Source organism: Mycena indigotica (assembly GCF_014461135.1).
Source record: "Mycena indigotica strain 171206Taipei chromosome Unknown Mind.scaff0003, whole genome shotgun sequence".
In the NCBI taxonomy this organism is placed as follows: Eukaryota; Fungi; Basidiomycota; class Agaricomycetes; order Agaricales; family Mycenaceae; genus Mycena; species Mycena indigotica.
The window spans coordinates 2,524,641-2,547,747 of NW_023503002.1; the positions used below are offsets into that span (position 1 = coordinate 2,524,641).

The 23,107-nt window shown below is 49.8% G+C and overlaps 10 protein-coding genes across 10 annotated transcripts; 5 read left to right on the forward strand and 5 right to left on the reverse strand.

Moving 5' to 3' along the window:
• Positions 1-232: 232 nt before the first annotated feature.
• Positions 233-2,036, forward strand: MIND_00351900 (Methylenetetrahydrofolate reductase; the record flags this gene model as incomplete). The annotated part of the gene is made up of 2 exons (XM_037360365.1): positions 233-541; positions 585-2,036. The coding sequence occupies 2 exons, from the start codon at positions 233-235 to the stop codon at positions 2,034-2,036; spliced, it is 1,761 nt and encodes a 586-aa protein (XP_037223250.1).
• Positions 2,037-2,079: 43 nt separating this feature from the next.
• On the reverse strand, positions 2,080-3,577 carry MIND_00352000 (DUF676 domain-containing protein; the record flags this gene model as incomplete). The annotated part of the gene is made up of 5 exons (XM_037360366.1): positions 2,080-2,517; positions 2,566-2,734; positions 2,783-3,249; positions 3,308-3,354; positions 3,406-3,577. 5 exons carry the CDS (start codon positions 3,575-3,577, stop codon positions 2,080-2,082), a joined length of 1,293 nt encoding a protein of 430 aa, XP_037223251.1.
• A 487-nt stretch (positions 3,578-4,064) lies between these two features.
• MIND_00352100 (3,4-dihydroxy-2-butanone 4-phosphate synthase) lies at positions 4,065-4,836 on the forward strand (the record flags this gene model as incomplete). Its single annotated transcript, XM_037360367.1, has 2 exons — positions 4,065-4,324; positions 4,377-4,836. 2 exons carry the CDS (start codon positions 4,065-4,067, stop codon positions 4,834-4,836), a joined length of 720 nt encoding a protein of 239 aa, XP_037223252.1.
• Positions 4,837-4,906: 70 nt separating this feature from the next.
• Positions 4,907-6,444, reverse strand: MIND_00352200 (uncharacterized protein; the record flags this gene model as incomplete). Its single annotated transcript, XM_037360368.1, has 6 exons — positions 4,907-5,112; positions 5,145-5,686; positions 5,731-5,834; positions 5,886-6,008; positions 6,062-6,310; positions 6,361-6,444. 6 exons carry the CDS (start codon positions 6,442-6,444, stop codon positions 4,907-4,909), a joined length of 1,308 nt encoding a protein of 435 aa, XP_037223253.1.
• Positions 6,445-6,507: 63 nt separating this feature from the next.
• Positions 6,508-9,317, forward strand: MIND_00352300 (Protein kinase domain-containing protein; the record flags this gene model as incomplete). The annotated part of the gene is made up of 9 exons (XM_037360369.1): positions 6,508-6,621; positions 6,672-6,742; positions 6,789-7,111; positions 7,161-7,252; positions 7,301-7,455; positions 7,502-7,580; positions 7,624-7,706; positions 7,753-8,315; positions 8,368-9,317. The coding sequence occupies exons 1-9, from the start codon at positions 6,523-6,525 to the stop codon at positions 9,315-9,317; spliced, it is 2,415 nt and encodes an 804-aa protein (XP_037223254.1). The 5' UTR covers positions 6,508-6,522.
• Positions 9,318-9,951: 634 nt separating this feature from the next.
• On the forward strand, positions 9,952-11,015 carry MIND_00352400 (DUF1768 domain-containing protein; the record flags this gene model as incomplete). The annotated part of the gene is made up of 6 exons (XM_037360370.1): positions 9,952-10,227; positions 10,300-10,428; positions 10,483-10,569; positions 10,617-10,751; positions 10,802-10,894; positions 10,941-11,015. The coding sequence occupies exons 1-6, from the start codon at positions 9,967-9,969 to the stop codon at positions 11,013-11,015; spliced, it is 780 nt and encodes a 259-aa protein (XP_037223255.1). The 5' UTR covers positions 9,952-9,966.
• Positions 11,016-11,079: 64 nt separating this feature from the next.
• Positions 11,080-13,932, reverse strand: MIND_00352500 (RING-type domain-containing protein; the record flags this gene model as incomplete). The annotated part of the gene is made up of 14 exons (XM_037360371.1): positions 11,080-11,157; positions 11,210-11,473; positions 11,518-11,615; positions 11,667-11,711; positions 11,758-11,955; positions 12,009-12,249; positions 12,299-12,540; positions 12,591-12,622; positions 12,671-12,881; positions 12,933-13,084; positions 13,145-13,254; positions 13,301-13,618; positions 13,665-13,718; positions 13,768-13,932. The coding sequence occupies 14 exons, from the start codon at positions 13,930-13,932 to the stop codon at positions 11,080-11,082; spliced, it is 2,208 nt and encodes a 735-aa protein (XP_037223256.1).
• Positions 13,933-15,295: 1,363 nt separating this feature from the next.
• Positions 15,296-17,006, forward strand: MIND_00352600 (Aspartic peptidase A1; the record flags this gene model as incomplete). Its single annotated transcript, XM_037360372.1, has 6 exons — positions 15,296-15,519; positions 15,568-15,663; positions 15,721-16,074; positions 16,122-16,177; positions 16,222-16,485; positions 16,540-17,006. The coding sequence occupies 6 exons, from the start codon at positions 15,296-15,298 to the stop codon at positions 17,004-17,006; spliced, it is 1,461 nt and encodes a 486-aa protein (XP_037223257.1).
• Positions 17,007-17,064: 58 nt separating this feature from the next.
• On the reverse strand, positions 17,065-18,155 carry MIND_00352700 (uncharacterized protein; the record flags this gene model as incomplete). The annotated part of the gene is made up of 4 exons (XM_037360373.1): positions 17,065-17,593; positions 17,641-17,742; positions 17,794-18,047; positions 18,093-18,155. 4 exons carry the CDS (start codon positions 18,153-18,155, stop codon positions 17,065-17,067), a joined length of 948 nt encoding a protein of 315 aa, XP_037223258.1.
• Positions 18,156-18,225: 70 nt separating this feature from the next.
• MIND_00352800 (uncharacterized protein) lies at positions 18,226-22,692 on the reverse strand (the record flags this gene model as incomplete). The annotated part of the gene is made up of 28 exons (XM_037360374.1): positions 18,226-18,514; positions 18,563-18,581; positions 18,720-18,729; positions 18,782-18,883; positions 18,929-19,090; positions 19,133-19,212; positions 19,261-19,283; positions 19,331-19,361; positions 19,410-19,533; positions 19,581-19,727; positions 19,775-19,860; positions 19,910-19,962; positions 20,016-20,151; positions 20,203-20,244; positions 20,295-20,457; positions 20,500-20,516; positions 20,566-20,647; positions 20,695-20,748; positions 20,796-21,217; positions 21,272-21,434; positions 21,483-21,530; positions 21,577-21,744; positions 21,792-21,821; positions 21,868-21,900; positions 21,948-22,041; positions 22,092-22,371; positions 22,421-22,576; positions 22,629-22,692. The coding sequence occupies 28 exons, from the start codon at positions 22,690-22,692 to the stop codon at positions 18,226-18,228; spliced, it is 3,078 nt and encodes a 1,025-aa protein (XP_037223259.1).
• Positions 22,693-23,107: the final 415 nt, after the last annotated feature.

Here is a 23,107-nt window from a genome sequence, read left to right on the forward strand (position 1 = left end):
TTGTAGATTCCGACTTGTGTATTTTTACCACCTGTAGCAACTTCGGGTTCAACCCCCGACCTATCAGCTGTAACCCTCACTCATTGACTTCCTTTCCTTTTCTCCGTAGCATAGCACTCGTTACAAGCACAGAAACTCTCTTCGCATTGCATCAACTGCATATTTCCTTACCACTTGCTTTAGACAAATAAAACTGTGTGACATCGTTACCTAATACTGTTGGACCTACACAATGACCACCATCTCTCCAGACTCGTCTTTGGAGTCCTTGGATCGTGTCCGCTATACCCCCGACGATTCGCTTTTAGCGGAATCCCTCACGCTCTCTTCTTTGTCTTCATCCACATCGACTACCCCACCAATTCCCGCTGGCTGCATGGTCCCTCTTTCTGTAATTATCGACCACCACGATGGTCCAGTAATGTTTCACTCAAGTCCGACCAAAACTCCATCAAAGGCGACCCTTACTGCTCCAACTCCCCCTCGTCTCCGTACTATGATGAAAGAGAAATTGCTCATTGAAACTTGGCTGGTCAATATGGTCGTTTGCTTGCTTATTATTACTCGCTGATTTTGCCTCAAAGAATGGTGTCGACCCCGACATAGCTGGACACACGCCGTGGAGTGGCATTCCCATCGAAGATCCTATTCCCTGGAAATCCGAAGGCTCTCTTCACACACCTCAGGCTTTCAAGTCCAGTATCAGCTCAGCACGCCGCCAGACACCTACTCAAATAGTTGTCTCCAAGCGCAAATCAAACCGCAATGCACTTGTTTTCGAGCGTGAAATCATCCTCCAATCGAATGATGGCAAAGCAAATCGGGTATCTCTACAAGCGTCGATGGAACCAGAGGTCGCTGCGATCGTTTCGGAACTACAAGATCTCAACTCTTTTTTCAAACAAGAACAGTCGTCGGCTCTCCCGCCCCCACCTTCTCTCATCATCTCTAACTCCCACTTCTCTCTCCCTGTCTCCTTTGAATCACCCGCCAAACAAATGCCCAAATCAAGCATCCCACTGGCTATGCGACGAGGAAAGATGCTTCCGCCTGTGTCCATCAACTCGCTATGTAATCAAACGGAATATCCTGGCATGCCCACAGCCTTTCTCGGTTCCCCTTCCACATACTCGCCCAAATTCGAATTCGCCTCCCAGCCCCGACGACGTTCAATGGACCTCAGAGATATGGTCACCAGTCTACGCTCTCAGTGTGCATCTATGGAACCTGCGAGACCAATCGACACAAGAGCCATTGAAGTCACTCCTCCTGGAACGCCACGGCCAGACGATGAATGGGCGTTTGCTGATGGGATCTTGGATTTCTACAGCCCTTCTCCATTTAAGTCAGAGTTTGTCAAAAAACCGCTGCGAGTCGATTTAGTCGAGTATGCTGCTGAATCACTCTCAACGCGATCTTCTTCACGTGCTGAGTCACTGGCCGTCATTCCTTCGGCACCTCCTTCTACTCCTCTACCACCTTGTCCTCCTATTCAGCGCGTTAGCGTGCGAAGTATTCTGAAGAGCTCCAAGAGTGTTCGTTTTGCCGAAGAAGTTGAAGTCGAAATCCCTAAGAATCCAGCTCCCGAACCCTCTCCTCGAAATTCGGCATCGTCAAAGCCTCGTGAACTTCGGCCACGTTCAATGTTGCATGATCCTCTGCGTTCACCTCCACCGAAGCCATTACCCGTCTTGCGACCTCGGCCTCCTCATCAAAGGAGGGCCACCACCCCTGCTTCATTTGGCAGCAGCTCGAATCCAGCGTCGTCCCCAAATAAAAGTCGACTTTGTGTTACTAATACCAACACTAATATCAACGCGAGCTCGGGTGGTTCCATACCAGCATCGTCATCCACAGGCGGTCGACATTCGCTCGGACGCGTTTTTGGGAAGGACAAGGAGAATAAAGTCACCAATGGGCGCTGGACTTTGAACGAGAATGTGCTGAAGAGGGCCTCGATCCACACCACGACTGCCAGTCCTGTGAAGAGTCGCATGCCCGTTCCGCTGCGCAACATTTTGACTCGATTCAAATAGGAAGCCATATAATACCTCTAAAATGCCACATTCAATAAGTTATCTACAGAATAAAGACCGTAGACCAGTGTTTGACGATGTTTTCGCCGGCCTTGTGCCATTCGAAATTCCTGACGTCGCGACAGACAATGACCGCATGGGCGAAGCGAATGGTGGGAAAATATGCTATTTCCTTTGTAATGGGAAGCTTGTTAAGATTGGCAGCGATGCGACGCTGGACAGTGGTGAGCAGCGGTTGAACTTTGTTAGGTGAAGAGTCGTCATCTGCACTGGTCTCTTCGACCAGGTCGAGAACAGTGCTCTCCACTTGACTTTCCAGTTTTGCGAGAACCTGTGCAAGCCTCTCAACACTTCCAGGCGATGCAGCATCCTCTTCTAGAAGCTTTATGCGTAAACGAGAGGAACGGGTGGCGACAGCAAGTCGGAAAAGTGTCAACGACAGGACAGTGGGTATAAGGAGTGGTATCATCAAATAGACCACCTTTGTAGTACCGTCAATTAAGCCCAAGGAACCGTACAGATAACGTACATAGTTGAAAGGGAATCTGAAAGTGAGCCATGGGGGGAGAGGCGGGCGAGTGAACTTGATTGACTTGAACCACTTTGGCGTAAAGACCATTGGTTTGGATTCCGGAGGAGGCGGAACCTCCGGTACGTTGTATGCTTGGACGCGAGGAGAATATTTGTCATCCAGTTCTCTAAAATCAAGTTGAAAATAAGGACAAGTGGTAGGAAGTTTCCCTCACACTTGGATTCCGTTCGTTGCGCGGGAGATGAATGGATCATTCACTTCAATAGCCGCCGTAACATACGGAACAGTCGTGTCATTGACAGCGTTAGCGTATATCCGAATGCTGTGGAAGTTGGCAAGAGACTGATAGAATATTTGGTCGGGGTCTGCCATGACTTCGAGTAATGGTCGGTCCTTGAGCCATTTGTCCACACAGTAGAACTGCTCTCCGGTGCGTGAAAGCAGCCGGGGCCCGATGAGTGAAGCCAGTGACGAGAAGAATGAGGAAGGCATGCGAGGGACTCCCAAGTGTGGCGTGGCAATAGTGTTGAAGTTGACGGGCGTTATCGTCTCGAAGAAGCCGCGTTGCTGTAGAATGCCCACTGTGTAACGTGCCACCAAACCTCCCAGTGAGTAGCCTGTTATTGAGAAACGAGTGACGGTCCGGCCCTCGCGTTTGAGCTCTGCGACTTCGTCTATAATCTAGCGTGTGTGTGAGTTGAAAAGCATATCCAGTGATGGCTTGCCAATAAGATGATACCTCTTGCACCACACGTTCTCCTCCCCAGTCAATGCCATCGTAAGTGTCTATCGGAGGAGTTGAATCGTCGTGATGCAACCGAGTGGGGCATAACAAACTTTCTTCCCGATTCGATTGTGGGCGTAGAACATGGAGTTCAGGGCCGGGATGAGTTTCTTTGATTACCCGAGCCAACTCGCCGACGTGGCTGGGGTTTCCCCACATTCCGTGGGTTATGACAATAAGATGACATTCTGAAGGAAGAGAGGCGGACGAGCCAGCGGATGCCATGGATGTGGAAGGAAAGCAGATGAAGGTCGGCACAGAGTTTAAATTTATGGCTGACATCATCACTCTGACCAGAGCTGACGCGTTTTTGCGTCCCGGCGTAGCCCGGCGTTCAGTCGGACCAGTTCAGGGTACGCACACGTGACCTGATAACTCTCTAATGACGCGAGGTGGGCGGAAAGTCGGCTACGACTACAACTGGGAACTGGTCATCGAATTTAATACTTGTGCCGAAAAAAAGGCGTCCTATGTATGACCAACTTGCACTGTGATGGACGACAACTAAAGTTTTGCGCAGGAGTCGATATTGATTTTGGCTGGAGAACTAACTTTGGAAAGGTCAGTTGACGCAACAACTCGAGCCCAGCACATAGAGCAAATAATGCGTTGACAAAAACGAGTCGGTTGGAGCGGTCGGCCGCGGCACAATCACGTTGTGATGACTGACCAGTGCAAAATTTGTCATTAGTACTTTCTCCTAACCACCACCATGCCTTCCGCTCTCAATGGTGTTACTCATTCACCACTCAATGGAGCGACAATGAAAACATCCTTGAAGCCCATTGAAGTCGCCCATGTACCAAGAACAGCCTTTTCGTTCGATTCGATGGAAGAGGCGCTTACAGCTTTTGAGGCTGGGGAATTTCTGGTCGTTATGGATGATGAGAATCGGGAGAATGAAGGAGACCTCATTATCGCCGCGTCGCATTGTACGACGGAGAAGATGGCGTGGATGATAAAACACACCAGGTCCGTCCATTTGTTTCCAAGCACAGTTCAGACCCTGACAAAGCGGTGGTAGTGGTTATATTTGTATTGCGCTTCCTGGAGAGAGATTGGCGGAGCTCAATATTCCGCTCATGGTACCGCAAAACCAAGAACGGCATAGGACAGCTTATACGATCACTGTGGACTATAAACATGGGACGACTACTGGGATTTCCGCTGGCGATCGTAGTCTCACGGTCCGGGCATTGGCATCTTCAAGCTCTGTGCCAGATGACTTTACTCGTCCCGGCCATATGGTTCCCCTTCGGGCTGTGGACGGGGGTGTTTTAGCCCGCAAAGGCCACACGGAAAGTGGTGTCGATCTCTGCCGGCTCACGGGTTTACCCCTTGCCGGTGTTTTGTGCGAGCTGGTCAACGATGACGCTCAAGGCACGATGGCAAGGAGGGACGACTGCAGAGCATTCGCCGATCGGTTTGGACTCAAAATGATCAGCGTGGAAATGCTGGCTGAATGGCGTCGAACTCATTCATAGAGCCTTCTAATTGTACAACAGCAAAACGACTAGTCTACATTGTAATGTCTCTTGTGCATTAGAGTATAACTTATGCTTTGGATGGCGTACGGCCCAAAGAATTCCCCACCTTGACCAGTGTCTCAACTGGGATGAGAGAGTTAGCGACCAAATCTTCATCGAATCTAGTTTTTTTTTCTCTCAGTTGAGCACGGCAAAATGGAGTTGAGGGCAACGCACTCGATAACGCCCTTGGGGAACAGCGCGACAACGGTGCTGCCTCCGTAGGCGAAATATCTAACGGTCGGTTAGCAGACAACAAAAGTGACGAGAATATACGTGCCCAAGCTCATCACCTTTCTTGATCACCCTGCCTTTTTCGCCGCCGTTTGTCCAGACAATGCTACCAACAAGTAAGGCACCAATGGCCACAAATGCAACTGGGAGACCAGTTGCCGTATGAGTGAGATATAACACAGAGCGAGTGTTGGCGGTGAACACATCAAAGCCTTGTTCGTTAACGGCCTGGGGATTCACGGTATAGTATTGTCCAGGAATATGAGTAATTTCGCCCACAGTGGCGTCAATGGGGCAATGGAACCGATGATAGTCGGAGGGGGCAAGACGGAAAATCGCGAGACTTGATCCGTCGAAAGTGGTGGCTTCATTGGAGCCCGCATCGACACCGAGAAGATTTGGGACAGTGAATTCACGGCCCTTTATCCAGAACTGTTTGGCAAGATCTACTGTGTTATAAACAGTGAGTCGGCAATCGGCAGCACTGCAAATAGACAAGGGGTCGTCTGCATGATCAACAGGACGTGCAGTTGGCTTAAGCTTGCGATAAAAGAACTCATTGAACGTTTTATACCTAGTGATATCAGCTTGGGACACAATGCATAGTGCAGAGCTTACTTGCTGATGTCAGGTTCGAGCAGTTCTTCCGTGGACAGCTGATAGGTCGCGATGAATGAAGCAATGTTTTGAACTGATTCAGGACTATCGTATACTTTACCCTCCTATAGCCGAGTTCAACTGCTGTAACTGGATGCGCCAATCAAAGGGTATACCTTGACGGACTGCTCGCGCAAAAGATGCTCGATGCTTTGCCAATGCAACAACTTTATTTCGGCAGACCCATAGAAGAGAAGGTGCATCCCGATTCGCGCATAGAGGGGCATTGCCTCAAATATCTAGGTGGTGATGTGTGAGAGAGAAATCAACGCTGAGAGGCATATAACAAGACCTGGTTCTTGGAGCCTCGGATTGCGACAAAGTTGCCAATGTGGTAGGCAGCAGCAAGTTTCTCGATTCCAGGGATGAGTTTATGGATCCAGGGAATTGAAAAGATTGTGTGTGACGAAGCATGTATGCCTTGGCTGACATCATGCTTCTCTGAGTGGTCAACGAGTGCAACCAGACCGTTAGCCGCCTCTTCGTGGCCGATATGGGGAAGATTGTCAGGATGAACCTTCTCCAGGGGTTTGTCGAGTGTCTATGAGCATAAGTTGGGAGACTTTGGCAGTTAAAATGGCTGCGATTTACCGGAGCGGTCATCGAGGTTGTTGGCGTGCGGAAGAAGAGCTTGTGAAGAAGGACATCTATGACGCCAACGATGTGGCTAGCCATCAACAACTTATCAGACCTAAAAATACCCATCATGATGTGATGTCCATACGACCACGTGACGGTTCATCTTTGACCGCGATGGCGAGCACCGTCCTCGACGACTACGACTCCCTTGACATTATTGGCAATGGATCCTTTGGTATCATCCGCAAAGTCCGACGTAGGTCGGATGGGAAGGTGCGGTGACAGTGTAACGGAAGACCCGCCTACTAATAAACACGAAACAGGTATTTGCCCGGAAAGAGCTCAATTTTGAGCGTATGACGGAGCGAGATAGGAAACAAATAGTTGCTGAAGTGTATGCCACTCCCCTCCTTCCACAGACTGACCTCATCGCTTCCCAGAAACATTCTCAAAGACCTGGACCACACCCACATTGTACGATATCATGACCGACATGTTGACCGCGACGCTGGCGTCCTTTACATTTTGATGGAGTACTGCGGTGGAGGAGACTTATCCTCCGTGATAAAGATGGCTGCGAAACAGAATCGTCCAGTGGCAGAAGACGCTATCTGGCACTACTTTTACCAAATACTGCTGGCTCTCAACCATTGTCACAACACGGGTGGCCATGGCCGGACCAGTAGCGCCGGGAGTGCTAGCGAACTTGAAGGAAAAGACCGCAGAAACCAGATCCTCCACCGTGACCTCAAGCCTGACAATGGTGCGTACCCTTTATTGAACCACCAACCACCTGTCTTAAGCCTGGCTAGTCTTCCTCGACGAGAACAATACCGTCAAACTCGGTGATTTTGGTCTCTCTAAAGCTCTCTCCACCGCAAGCTTCGCCAATACTTACGTCGGGGTGAGTTTTACCATGGCACAGTCAACATTTTCTCATGTCTTCGACCAGACACCATATTACATGTCCCCAGAGCTTATGCAAGAAAAAGCTTATGATTCCAAGTCCGATATCTGGTCTCTTGGCTGCCTCATATATGAGCTCTGCGCCTTGAAACCCCCATTTCACGAAGCGCAAACCCACAACGAGCTCAGTTGTTTGATCCGGTGCGTCCGAATCCTTCGACCGATTATTGGGCTCACAGTCGTCTAGGAGTGGTCGTATACCTCCTTTGCCCCGAGGCTACTCTCAGCAGCTGTCGACAGTGATCAAGGCTATGCTCAACCTCAATGTAATACCTCTCAAATGTGAAGTGCATAGCTCACGCGTTTTAGCCTGCTATGCGGCCATCAGCTGCTCAATTACTGCTCCATGAACGGATAGAATGGGCTAAGAAAGTCGCAGAATCGGAGAAAACGTGGGCTTTTTGGCTCATTCGATTTACAAGGCTAAATTTTTCGCAGCCTCAACTCCCTCAAGACTCATCGTGCCGCCCTTCACGTCCGGGAACGTGACTTAATGACTCGGGAGAATGCTCTCAATGAGAAGGAATCTCATATCACGGAGTTGATACAACAACGCGATGCCCAGATTCACTCGCTCCAATCACAATTGCAAGAGTGCCAGACTCAACTGCATCAGGCACAAGTACATATCGAAAATCAGCCAAGTCTCAGTGACATACAAGTTGCGGTGAAACAACGAGAAGAAGAGCTTCGAGTCCTAGTATTGCAGCGCGAGGAGGAGGTCAGCCGCTCAATGCAGAGACGAGAAGATGAAATTATGGAGGCTATTCGACGACGAGAAGCCGAGGTTCTGGATGCGTGGAGCAAGCGAGAGGAGGTATTGAGAGAGGAATTCCGCGCCATCTTGGACAACGAGCTGGAGGCACGCGAAAAAGTTTACGAGGAGAGAGATGAGGAAATGCTAAGAAGAGAAGCCGCAGTGAAAGAACAGGAGGAAAATCTGACCAACACGAAAGCATTACTAGAAGAGAAAGTACGGAATTTGGAGGATAAACCCAATGGTGAGTTCATCGGATCTGTCGTTTATTCAACAAGTTCACTTGGACCATATAGATGTCAAGAAGGATCGTGCACCGTTAGACGAGATACAGAACATTCTTTCTCGTGCCGCACATCAAGAGACCCCCAAGGTTGTGATGCAATCAAGAGCACCTCCAAAGGGCAATCAACTTTCAACACCACTACCTCGCAGCGCTCAAATGTCGGCTATGAAAGGCGTGGTATTAACAACAACTGGCGAAGCGTTGGCAACACCATCCCCGGTCGAGCTAGTTGCGATGTTTGACTTGACGAGGCGCTTCGAGGATGAGGTCATGGCGTCGCCCAAGGTTGGGCTCAATTTCGCTCAGGTGTTCGATTTCGAGAACAAAGAGAGAGTGGATCTGACAGCGAGACTGCGAGATGCCCATCTCGAATCGGAAAGTGATGCGGACGACGAAGAGACAACAGGAACTCCTATCGCTGCCCAAACACGCCCGCCACAGCGCATGTCAAGAAGCCGGACACTCGATTCTGAGGTAGCCCCGCCAACTCGCATTCGCCGACCATCTATTCGTACTGGGAGGAGACCAACATTGCCAGCATCTGTCTCTGATCCCACCGGAATATCCGATTCAGAGTCATCAAGCTCTCAGACGAAGCAGCATCGTCCAAAACCATTACCTCATCCTCATCTCGGTTCAACCTCCGGTTCCGCTCCAAATGTCGTCAGAACGGCAAGTGCGCCTGCGGCAAGTTATGATTTGGCGGACGAAGAGAATTTACCCAGTCCGTTTTTGAAGCGGACAGAGCGTGAACGAGCGGGGGCTCCATCATCGGCTTCGGTTACTGCTGGCAGTCCGACCCCTGTTAACAGTGGACCTCGTAAAACGTTAACGAGGAGGCAAAGTGGGGTCAATGCGCTTCGAGTTGTAGCAGCAGCCAATGTGACTGCAGTTAAGCAACGGGGATCGACTGGTGGTGCTCCACGGTCATCGATTTCGCGGGCTGGGTCAACTGGATAATCTTATGTTTGTTTCCCCTTTTGCATGGCATATGTTTTAATTTTGTGTACTTTTTTGAGTAACAATAGGAAGGCTCCATAATTGGCCGATTCAGAAAGCTGACTGAGCTGATTGCTCACCATCGGGACGAGAATCGGAACTCGTAGCACTTATAACAACGGTCCGCTTTGAACTACAGCAAGGAAACACCAACCCTCGTTAACAATGTCGTCCGTCATGCCGCCCATTCCCGAGGGAGAATTCATTCTCTTCGGAGAGGTTTATGCCCACCCAGAGCACGGAGATGCTCTTGAGAGGGCGTACGCAGAAATAACGCGGGTGGCCGAGCAGGAGCCAGGGATCATCTTTTACTGCCTGGCACGAGACGACAACGACCGTAACTTGTTCCATTTTTTTGAGAGGTGTGCATGTTCAACTGCCTGTTGGCCTCTGATTTGATTGGTAATAGGTACAAAGGACGGAAGGCGTTTGAAGAACATAGCCAGCAACCCCTTGTCCAGAAGCTGGTCACTCAGGACCGTTATGTCATGATCAAGGGGTTCAAAGCCAAAGTCGTGAAGGCAATCCAACCAACAACATCATCGTAGTGAATGTACTTATTTACTAGTCTGTCAATGAGTGATCGTGCAACTTATCACCAACCTTCATCATGCCCCAACTCACATTGGCGCAAGCCTTTGCGCGTGGAACTAAGAAATCTGGCTCAGAAAAACAACCACCACCCAAGCAGCCAAACGCAGCCCCAAAACCACAGCCAAGTAAACCTCAAATCACTCCCCCAAGCCCTGCTCAGAAGATCCTATTCGGACCCAGTGGCCCATATGCTGAATTCGACCAGTTTGCGGTCCATCCAATCACGCATAACGGTGTTATCTACCCCACATCGCAACATCTATTCCAAGCTTTGAAGGTTTGTTGCAGTTCATTCTCTCTAACGAACAACAAAAACATCCCCTTCGTTTATTTTTTGCCTTTCTGCTAGTTTATTGGGCATAGACCGGACATTGCAGCGCTCATCCGTGAAGCTACAACTGCTCAGCTCGCCTTCGATATCGCGCATTCCAATAAACCGTTAGCTCGTGTAGACTGGTTTTCTGTCAACGTCTCCCAGGTGCAACTCAACCTGACGCCCACATCACCGTTTGTCGCTGAGAATCAACTCCAGATGGAAGAGGTTTTGTTTCTCAAGTTTACCCAGTACGATCACCTGAAGCAACAACTCATTGCCACTGGCAACGCGGGACTATGTCAAGTAAGATGCTCTTCCTGTTCACGTGTTCTGAGTATAATCAATCCAAGGACTCGATGACTGACTCATTTTGGAGTGTCGGGCCAGACCTTTTGGGCAGTAATGAGCTGGGTCGGGCCTTGGAACGCGTGCGAGAACGACTCGGGGGCTCTCCCGCGCCGGTCTATACCATCGCTCAATGTCTTGTGATCAATTTCCAACCGCTAACACTACCTCCATGCTTATACGTCGACAGAAATGTCGCAAGAGGCCAGCGTCTGGTGAATTGCTGTACTGTGGAATGGCTTGTCTGCGTGCAGACATCTCACGAGTACCTCCTATATGTCCAGTACGTCACGAGGAGACATTCAACCTCAGCTAAGCATATTTCGCAGCGATGTCGGCGACGACCTCAGATTGGCGACCTGGGCTTCTGTGGAGTCACTTGTCTCAAAGCCAGTCGTGAGTGAGTGATTACATAATATTAATATTATTGGTCCATTCCGCGTGTCAGTAGTGTACAGTGCTTTTCAGTTAAAGAGACGGTAAAGGTCGTCGGCATTGTGGACAAATGTTCTTGATAGATAACCACTTCTCAAGACATTCCGTGTGCTTTTCGTCCGAAATGAGCTGGCAAATCGGTACAAAAAGCTTCAAGACTCACAAATAAATGGTGACACGGTGCAAGACTGTAATTTTTCCGTGAATTTGCTCCCCCAATGTGAACTGCATTGAGAATTCCGCCAGACCTCGCCTTCCCGGAGCCACCCTTATCGTCGAGGGAGGTCCTGCGCCGTCGCAATGATGGATCAGCATAGATGGCATCCATGCAGATTGCGCAGTCACCCAACGACAAGTCTGCACTTTCAACATCATTATCGGGAATAGGCATGACTGGGTGGTAGTCGTGAGCTTTCACGACAGCGTACTTGGAATCATTAGAAATGCCCCATTTGGTCAATTGCTGCTCACTTTTCGGGGAAGGAAGAAAGTTGGTCCCAAGGCGGAGTCTTGTAAGATGATCACGATTACCTGCGAGCACACAAAAAGGGCCAGATAGCGGGACCATGCTGCAATGATATGAGACGATACGCCAGCCAACGAAGGAAAAGGGAGTTAACATCGTGGCTCGATATCGAGAACATTCTTAGGGCAAAGCAAAAAATCTGAGGAAGTTTGAATGCGGGATCAAGGTTGTTGAGGAAGACGCACACAGAGCAATAGACAGTCTGCATAACGTTGTTCCCACGAGGTATTCGGTGGAGAGGCCACTGCTTCGACCCCGTCGAACGGATCGGACGATTTGTGGCAACCAAAACATCGAATATGAGCCCGCAACGAACATGATGGACAGAGTCGCCGATAAGATTGTGTGCACAATCAGCGAAAGGAACACAAATAAAATGAGCCCTATAGAACTGTTGAACGATCGCCACTACGTGATATATACCTCTTGTACTCACAAAGGCGCAGTTGTGGGTCGGTCCGGAGATGGTGGATGAAGAAGGCAAGAAATGACGGCTGTTGAGGAGTCGCATTTTGGACGTTGGGGGAAGGAAGAATAGCAGGAGCAGGAGGGGACAACGTGGCGGGAGATTCTGTCGCAGGTTCAGGTGTGGAGTTCCCTGTAGCGGGACCCAATGCCAGCACAGGTGGCCTGGCATCTTCGGGAGCCTGGAATTGGTGAATGAGCATGGCAAATTGCTGACAATTCATGAGTCATATAAGGATATTCAGAGTCTGGGTAGCATACCGCCTCGTTAGCGAAGAGAACACAGGCAAGAAAGGCAGGTGCGACCAGTGACAATGAGGGTTTGCCGTCGGCAACAAGCGCGAACACGGTATGACCTGCAAACGACAACGAGTCTACAGTTGCCTGCACCATAAACGTCCAAAATGACAGCCGTGAAATGCCAGTGGGTGTTCGACTATGTTGCATTTGCCGCGACAGCAGGACCAACATAATGAAGTAGGCCAACGCGGCACTCCCCGCATCTATTGAGTGGTCAACAGGAGGTCATACCGCGTTTGAAAGGAGCCTTTACACGTAGTGAGTTTGCGGAATAACGAACTTAAGCTGGAAGGTCGTGTGAGTTGAGAACTTATTGGATGTCGAGACGCGTACCCCAAGCCCTCTGTTCGGTGGAATTCATACAGTATTCCACACTCCTTACTCATTAACACTCCGCTCAGAGACATTGGTGGTGCGCGAACGGTCCAAACACCCGTCGGGTGTTGAATTTCCTCCTCGAGTTGAGCAAGAAGATGCTCTGCCACGTGCACAGGATCTTGCGCTATATATAGGGAAAATGTACAGGAGGTTTTTGAGGCCTCGTCTGTAAGAATGGAGGTCAAGTCAACCCCAGTAAAAGACTGAATGATCATACCCAAGGACAAATCTTGTTCTATGACACCAGCGTCAATAAGTTTCTTCAGTTTATCAATGCGGGAGGCCAATTCTGGCTCGATGATTCTTGCGGTGTCGTTTCTATATGCGCCGGGAACAATGGAAGGCAGGAATCGAAGATCAATGGGTTGGCTAGATTGCGTTGGTCAACTTCCAAAGCAAAACTACGGTGAGAAAGAAAAGAGGACCGACCCTGAAGACTGCGCGAGGGCGTACATAGACCCATTCGCAACAAAATGAATGCCTTCAAAGTCGAGACGAAGGTCTTCTGCGGTGAACTTGTCGGTTAATTCGACTTTTCCCTACGAGCCATATGAGAGTCAAATTATCGGAGTGAGGAATACTCACATGGATCAAAGTGACCTTTTCAGAGACATTAGATGTTGGCGCTGGCCGCTCAGCCAAGCTTAGCGCTACTTTATCTGACGCAGTCCAATTCCAAGACCCCAACTTATCCCAAGCCGCCGTTGAGTTGGTAGCTAGCATATACTGCTCCGCGAGATGAGACCATTCTGATGACGAATCGATTGAAGTCAGATTATAGAACGTGGTGTCGCCGTGATAGGTGCCGGTACTGTTAGCATAGTAGGAGGATGCGACGTCGAGAGGTCCGCCTTCCACCTTGAAATGACCGAGTAATGGAAGGACTGTGCCATCATGTTCGGGCTATATGGAGGTTGAGATCATTGCTTCAGCGAGAGAGCGAACTAACCATGGTAAAATTCGTTTCCGTGGTCCCGTTTAGCCAAGCCGTGAAATTAGATAGCTGCATTAAACGAGTTGAGTCGTTGAGAGTCCAGTTTGGTGCAACACACCTGGTAGGTTAGTGTGCGCAATGAGTCCTGATACTGGTGTCTAGCAAGGAACTCGTCGCCGTTATGGTTCGTGAGGAGAAATAGCATGAAAGAAATGAATAGAAAGTGAGGAATCGGATTCCTGGCGGGTTGTTGTGGGGCATCGGGGTCGCTTGGCGGATCCATGGTCGTGGACGTCGACGCCAAGCGTCAGACTCAGCTGATATGACAGGATTGTGACGAGCATGTGACCCCGTTCTCAACATTCTCCACCCAACCGCGCATTGCACGCGTTATGACGTCCCGCCACACTCCTGGCACAAGCAAACGCTGGAGTTACTTTCACGACGCCCTCCAGACCGCGAACCAGAACGTCGCGCGCAAGTGGAAGTTAGTGACCATTGTACGGTATCTAAGCCTATGTTCTAACCAACTCAGGTATCAAGACTTTGCTGAATGCTTCCCCCAATATGCAGAAGACGACCCAGATGGCGCGTTACAGACATTCAACCAAATCGCGGCCTACGTTGAGAACACAAACTTAGTTATGCGTCTACTTTCCTTTTTGGCAATCTCACTCATTGCTTCCTCAGCGCGACATGGATCTTATCTTCAAAGAGTATAACGCCCAAGAGAACATCGACATTCTTGACGACATGATAAAAACTGCCAAGGCACGCAAGGCTTCGGGTAACATCGGTCCGGACGTTTCCACTGCAAAGATAACAGCAGCATCCCTTGCTGGTGGCCGCACGTTTCCCATCCTTCGACAACAAGCGGAAAGACTGCGAGAGTCATTGGACAAAGTCAGATTTGTGTCTCGTTTCTGCTCCTTTTAAGACTCGTGATAGATTAGGGCAGAGAACTCCGTCCTGGTGGCAGATTTGGAGAAGACGGTAAATCAGGGAAACAAGATCCAAGAACAAGTGGTCAGCATCGTGAATAAGATCGAGACGGTCAGCGTTCTCTTTTAGTTTACTGCTTATTCTGACGCTTGCAGGCTTACGAGGCTTGGGAAAACATGCCAATGGAAGACGTTGAGCAGTGGACGGCTCAGATTTCGGCGACTACACGGCAAGAATTCCGTTCATGAGAAGAAGTTAATGTCCTTTGCTTATGGTAGCTTTGTACTCTCTCTTATTTCTGGCTATGCAGGAGTAATCAGTGCGGTCGTAATCGCCCCGAATGCCCACGACATCCCGTCTCCGCCGCGTCGGTGGAAAAGGCTTGGTTAGGCTTGGACCTAAGTAACATGACTGCGGACAAGGCGCCAAGTCCGGAATGAGCGCAATTTCTCATCGTGAATTTTTAGTTCTCCCAGTGGTCCTGCCACTTCGACCCAGCGCTGAACTGCGCTGAACGTCAAGGGTGTCTTGGTTGGCTTATGTTTGGCCCCAAGGCCGGCTAAAATGTTTCAATCAACGGCTGATCGGATGTCTTTGACCCGGATCAATACCGCCCCTCCGCAGTCTGCCGCGCTGCACTGGTTGTTTAAATTCCTTGCCTCTTTCATCCACGTTACCAGTGCACCCTGCACTTCCTCCTACCTATGTTCACGCTTTCGACAATACATCTGCCTATAATCGCACTTTTACTTTCTAATGTTGTTGCAAACCCAACTCCTCAACCCAACCGCTTTTCTATGCCCATTCAAAGGAGGCTAAACCCCCGCTCTATCGAAGACTTTGGGGCTTGGGCAAAGAGTAATCGGGCTGGGCTTACCGCTAAATATGGCGGCTCTCCGACCTCGAAGCGGAGTACTGGGACAAATTTGTGAGTTGGAGGCCGTTCGCCTGGCTTTCTCTCGACTGACGTCGTTAGGTTGACCAATCAAGGAGCCGATTCAAGTTACTTTGGCTCATTGGCGATTGGCAACCCCGCTGCTTCTTTTAATGTGATCTTGGACACTGGATCTGCGTATGTTGCGGCACAGTATCATGGCTTACCTCGGACTGATTTTCTTTATCATTTCAGAGACCTTTGGGTCGCCGGTAGCTCGTGTAGGCAGGGCTGCAGCTCAGTGCCTACCTTTAACCCTTCAGGATCATCCTCTTTCGTCAACGAAAGCACCAGGTTCCAGATCACCTATGGTTCTGGCGCTGCCGCTGGCGTCCTTGCCACTGACACAGTCCAAATGGCGGGATTTTCTGTTTCGAACCAAATTTTTGCCGTCTGCGATGCCGTTAGTTCGGGACTCCTCACCAACCCTGTCTCCGGTTTGCTGGGCCTTGCGTGGCAGTCGATTGCCTCGTCTGGTGCGACGCCTTTATGGCAAACTTTGGCCGCTAACTCGTGGGATTCGCCGGTCATGGCATTCCAACTAACCCGGTACCGCCTATTTCTATAACACACGAGACGTAGCTTATGTTTCCCAGATTCTTGAACCAGTCAAGAGCATCGGACAGAGAGTTTGGTGGCTCTTTCACGATGGGTACGTTTTTTCTCGGAAGGGTTGCGTTAACTCAAAAATGCTAGGTTTCGTCAACAACTCATTGTACACTGGTGATATCGAATATATCAATATGCCCACCTCGAGGAGCTCGTATTGGATTCTTCCCATAACCGCACTCACTGTCCAAGGTAATTCTGTCGCTGTTCCTTCTGGCGTCAACTCGTATGCCGCGATTGATACTGGAACCACACTCGTTGGCGGCCCGGAAACCGAGATCGCCAACATTTATGCCCAAATACCCGATTCGAGAGCCGGAACCGGAGATTTCGACGGTTATTATCTGTACCGTGAGCCTGATCCTCTTCCGTTCCTGATTCAATCCGCTCAACCATCTCCCATAGCCTGTGACACTCGGGTCACTGTCTCCCTTTCATTCGGTGGCTCAACTTGGACCATCAGCCCCGACGATTTCGCACTGCAGGAAGTTTCACGAGGAACTTGTGTCGGTTCATTCTTCGCGCTCAGCACAGGCAACACGGCGCCATCATGGATTGTTGGCGACACATTCCTCGTGAGCATCTGGATCATTATTTGGCACGGAACGCTTATCATTTCCTCGCAGAAAAATGTGTACTCTGTGTTTCGGTACAACCCCCCATCCATTGGCTTTGCAAAACTTTCGCAGGTGGCTTTGGCAATGAACGGCAATGTCGATCTTCCTGTCCCCAGTGCTACCATTGGCTCTGTCTCCGCCCAGGCAACCGCTGGGAATAATAGGAATTCCAGTGGAGTCGAGAGAACACACATTCCCACTGCGGCGCTTTCTGCAGCCCTGACTGCGCTCTGGCTGCTTACAACCATGTCATAAAGTCAAAAGGATACCATGGACCACGGACTTGAATCATGTAACATTAATATACTGACAATCAATGTACAACCAATTGAACATCTACTTCTGCCAGTGTGCTCCTTTTTCTTCCAACCCAGACAACATACGTCTCTTCAAGATTAGTTGCTGCCCGCCATATGTCCCATTCACCGTTACCCGCTGCCAACCACCGCTCCAAGAATTCCCTCGTCACATCCTCCGCCCGCAGTTCCATTACCACGACGACTTCTGTCTTGCCAGTCGTTGTAACGTAGTCTATCGCTCCTACAAGCGAAGGGAGAAGCGATGGATGATAGATGCAGTCAACCACGAGCACTAAATCGTACGCCGAGTCTGGAAGTGCGAAGTAGTGGCCTCGTCGGCTCGGTGGCAATGTTTCCAAGGTCTGCCAATTCAACTCTAGTGCGGAGATGTTGTGTCCTGGGTCTGTCGGAGAGCCGCCAGGCCAGCGAGGGAAATTGAGCTTCAAGTTCTTCGTTATCAGTGTCTGTAGTTCACTGATATCGGTAATGGTGTAGTGGGCGAATAGCTGCGAAAGCGCTATCCCGAGGAGGCCAGTGCCAGACCTACTTGTGTGTAAGACATCGCTATCGTCCATTGGGAAGAGAGTGACCCAAGTTCCAGAACATGGCTTGTCCGAATGCGCTCACAGTCGAAGAGTGCAGTTGGCAACTTGACATACTGTTCTTGCAGAATGAGTTTAGCAAAATCGATGCTATAAGCTTGTTCAACGCATGCCGATGGACATAGTGGCTCGTCTGCTTACCTGGCTTGCCAAACAACAGAACCGGTGTCCCCTGCCCGGGATCGTAGAGCCGTCTTGTCTTGAAGTAGCTGAATTTCGATGGTCTTTTCGCCGACAGTAGTTGTGTGCTTCCTTTTCCCCTTGCCTTTCGTTACCGTCGTCGACAGCAGGGGCTTGAGTTCGAAACTCAGCGACAAAACATCCTGGCGATTGTCGACGAAGCCCAAGCCTCTCGGTTTACTGGACGAGTTGGCTCGCGAGTACAAAAGAAAGACCTAGCGATAGTGAGTCAATCAAGAAATTAGATCAAGCATTTGAACCTCCTCATCTGCGTCGACGATCCGTTCTGAGCCTGGAGGAAGAATAACTAAGCATTGCATCATTGTGATTAGTCATACCCAAGTTATCAAAGCTTTTTGTAGATAAATACTAGTACAGCATACAAACTTGTCCTTAAGCCCGCGTCTCTAACCCGCGCTTGATTGCATCACAAGTGTCCTTCGCGTCGCCAAACAACATGCGAGTGTTGGGGAGGAAGAACATGGGGTTGGGCACATCGGCATAACCACTCGACATTCCTCGCTTCATCACAATAACCTGTTTGCTCTTCCAGGCGTGTAGAACAGGCATGCCAGCAATAGAAGAGCCCTTTTCAAGGGCAATGGGATTGACCGTGTCGTTCGCGCCGATAACGAGCGTCAGATCCGTCTCCTTGAAATCATCATTGATTTCGTCCATTTCCCTGCAGTCCTCGTTGAGTTGGTAGTGCATAGAAATCATGTGCACTCACAATACGATATCATAGGGGACTGATGCCTCAGCGAGAAGCACGTTACACTACAAAAACGGGCGCATTAGAACAGGGCAAAGGATATGTTTGGCTGCTGGCTTACTTGACCTGCAGTAGAATATAGGCCACATCGAGACGAATGAGAGAAGATACGCACCTGGCATACGCTAAGGAGGGCATTAGTTATTTGCACAATATCGGGAGGAGCAAATGACTAACCCCAGCAACAGGATGGATGGCAAACCTGACTGTGATTCCCTTGGCTCGTAGCATAGAACAGATGTCCGCGATAGCATACTGTGCTTTAGCCACGGCCATACCCTGCGGAGCATTAGTGGTAATCGAGTCCAGCAAGGTAAAACATACGTAGCCAACGACGAGGATAACGCTGTCAGAGTTGAGCAATGCCTCCACAGTATCATCAACTGATGTCTTTGTGATAGTCCCCGTAACTTCGCGAGTTTCTTGAGCGCCAGTAGCTATCCCTCCGAACAGCACATTGGTGAGTGACCGATTCATTGCAACACACTGAGACCATTAGCCCGCGTTGGACAACTAGAGGATACATACCATGATGTAGGACAAAATGGAGCCACTGACTCCGATCAAGGAGCCCACCGTCGTCAATAGAGGGTTGTCGAGCATAAATCCTTTGTCAAAGTTGGCCCTTATAATTCACGTAGACTCAATTAAGGCACCTTCAGCCACCAGGGCAAATCCGCTGAGATCAGTTAATAAATATCGTCCTGAAGTAAACTGGAGACGAACGAATAAGCGTTCAACACAGTTATTACCACGGCTGCTCAAAGTAAGGGTTAATGATGGAAATATAGAACGTTCAACGAACGCATGTCAGCGCCTCCAATAGCGGCCGTTGTAGTATATCCTTTGATGAAGCTCAGAAGTGTGCTCGTCGACAAGAAGGCCGCGGCAACCAACGGTGTCGAAGGTGCTGCAGACAAGAATCCGGCCTAAGAGTGGCGGATCAGATTAGGAGACGCGATCACGTGACGCTCACCATGGTCAAACCATTGAGACCCAGCAACGTGCTATTGATTAGATGCTTCCCTGGGAGCACCAGAGGTTTTGACGCCATCCGACCAGCCAACTTGAGGAATGCAACGATTGAACCGGTAAATGTGACCCCACCAATTACGACGCCAAGCTGTAAACAATCTGAGTCACCGCTAAAGGACAGCACAAGTTGGGTACATATCCGGTCACTAGATGGAGCATACTCGCGTGCGAGGGATCGGCGAGAATACTTCCGATAGAGGTGAACACGGCAGCAAGGCCGACTTGAGAGGAACATGAGAAAAATGCACCAAGCTTTTGGTGCACACTCACCGACACTGTGGAGCATCGCAACCATTTGGGGTAGCTCTGTTGCAGTAACGCGTCTGAGAGTTTCATTTTTTAACGTCGTTCACCGAAGATGTTAGTTCACACGAACCGCCCAACGATAGTGCCGATAAGCCCGCCTATTCCTGCACATCCAGCGAATTGCGCGAGAACAGGTGCTGGGAAACCGACAGCGGCAAGGCTTGCTAATATTCCAGACCAGACCCCTAACATCCCGAGGGCATTTCCTGTAGATTATGGCTTGGACTTGGTTCAGGATTCAAAAAAGATCCACTTACCTTGCCGAGCTGTGACCTGCGATGACAAACCAGACAACGAGCCTATGCGTGCTCAGTCTAGGAGGTATCTTTGAAATGAACATTGCTCTTACCGATGCAAAGAACACTGCTGGCCAGATAACCAGCTTGAACCAGACCCGCGGTACCTGTGCTTGCTGCAGCGAGGAATCCTCCAGTGAAGACAACTGCAGGGACGCCATATAGCCATGAGTATTCAGGTGGGTCAGTAGGACGTTTGAACATGTCAAGCATTCGCTGTGATTGTCAGCAAAATCAAAGCCCCATTTCACAATATACCTTGGTGATAATGAAACCTGGATCTAAGCTCAATACCAAGTGAACGGGAAACTCGACTCGACCTACCGCCAGCGACATTTACACTTGCTAAAAGCACTGAAATAGCGCCGAGCGCATGAGGGAGTGTTCCAGGTAAAAACCCGCCGCCCTAGTATTTTCAGGATCAAAGGTCAAAAAAGTTGGGAATGCGCATACCATGATGAACAAGCCACCAATACCGACCATTCCAGAGATTGCATTTGTGACACTCTGTCGCCACATGTTACTTGTGGACATAGTAGACAATGAAGGCTTACCATGAGCGGAGAATGCAGGGCTGGAGCAACTTGCCACACAACCCTGTAGCCCACGAGAGCAGCGAGACCGAACGTGAAGAAATTATCCATAAATGCAGCGCCGGTGGCCTTTCCCAAGGCCAGGACTCCACCCATGCCACCAGTAACAACTGCGACTTCTCTTGAAGTCTTTTGCCACGGTGTTAAAGCGACGGTAGCAACTTCTTCAACCTGGGGTGTCACAGGCGGTGCTGGTGGTGGGGGAGGAACGACCCGGGGAAGCACATTGCCTTCATGAACGACAATTGAACCACGAACGACCTCATCTTCTAGGTCTATTGAGAACTTGCTATCACTCCCGATCGAGAGTAAGAACTTGGTGACATTGTTGGAGTAGAGTGTTGATGATTGTGTCGGTAAACGCGACGGCAAGTCAGTATAACCTGTTGATCTTGCTCAGCATGGTGCGGAATCAACACAAATCTGTGTCAACTCGCCGATAACCGTGACACCGTTGTGAATATAGAGTTCTCCTGGGCGGGTTGCTTCACAGTTTCCTCCTGCTTCAGCCGCAAGGTCGACGATCACTGAACCTGGTTTCATGGCGGCTACCATTTCGCTGGTTATCAACTTTGGCGCAGGCTGACCCGGTATAAGAGCCTAAAAACCACGTCAAAACGGGTTTGACAACGTCTAGTTTGGACCAACGGTTGTAATAATGATATCAACGTCTTTGGCTTGTTCCATAAACAGGGCCTTGAAAGAGCTCAGTGTGATTTAGTGAGGATGGGCATGAACTCACCATTTCCGCAGCGATGAATTCCTTCGACATGACTTTGGCGTAGCCGCCTCCGCCCCCACCCTCTTCTTTGATCGATACCTCAAGGAATTCAGCGCCGAGTGATTGAACTTGTTCCCGAGCGGCGGATCTGGTGTCAAACCCGCGCACGATGGCACCCATACGGCGGGCCTATAGCACTGTTCATGATGAACGTAGTCAAGTTGGAAGAGTCCTACAGTTACGATAGCACTGAGACCAGCAACACCCTGCCAGCAATGAGCCAAGTTTGAGCCGTAGCTATATGTGACCCACCGCTCCGATGACTAGAACCTTTGCCGGTGGGATCTAGGATAGTCAGTACGGCACTGATAAGAACATAGTTCATCACTTGCCTTTCCAGCTGCTGTTGTTTGTCCAGTCAAGTACCTCGCGAAGTTGTTCGATGCCTCGAGGACAGCCTTATATCCGGCAATATTCGCCATAGAGCTGACGGGCTGACGTTAAAAACGAGGGAAACGCGCACTTTGAACACCAACCTCAACGCGTCGTAAGTCTGAGCACGGGATATGCGAGGAATCCAATCCATAGCGAAGGCATTGACTTTTCGCTGGGCAAGCGCGTCAACAATGGGTTTGTTCTGTACTGGGTACAAGAAAGAGATGAGGGTGCTCCCAGCCTTGACATTTTGTACTTCCTGGCCGTCCAGCGGCGGTCGAACTTTGAGAAGGATGTCTGACGAGTTATAGACTTCGTCTCGCGACACAATTATGGCGCCTGCAGAAGTGTATTGTTCATCGGAGAACTGAGCACTTGCACCTTTAATCAGTTAGTTGAAAGGACGCGTGGCTCTTGTTACGAAACGAACCAGCATCTTTCTCAACCAAGACTTTGCCAAACCCTTTCTTCCGTAGTACTTGAACGTTTTGTGGTGTGAGTGCTACCCTTCGTTCGCTCTGGAAGGTTTCACGAGGAACGCCTACAGCCAGACCAGCGTAAGGTGTGCCGGCAACGGTACTGGCAGCTGGTAGTGGTAATTAGTTTGGGTAGAGAATGTCACATGAATATTGTTATACCTCGTCGTAGAGCAAGAGAGACTAGACGACGTGAGGGTCTGAAGAGTACAGGCCCGCAGGCCATGGTGGTGGTTGTTCAGTCGAAGTGCTGGCAGCTAATCAACTTCGAATCTCGCCTAGCAGATCGTGCATGCGGTCCGGAGGCTGATGGAAAATACCCCGCATCTCTACTCCGGGGTACTAGTGATAAAACATTTGGAAAAGGTACGACTATAAACTGAAACTCAAGCAAGCATATACCGTTGTCAATTCTTGGGGGATATAGACCAGAAATTCATAACAAAATGCACAACATGACATAACCGACAAGGAACAAGTCCAGACCCGGTAATTGTATCCCGTTAGAGCCTTACTTAAGGCAGCTTCCCACTTTCTCGCGATGACTTCAGTCTTCGGTCCGAGGTTTTGCCCTTGTACTACTCGAAGACTGGACTGTTGAGAAAGTGCTTGCATTTTTCTATCATTGGTTTTTGAATGAA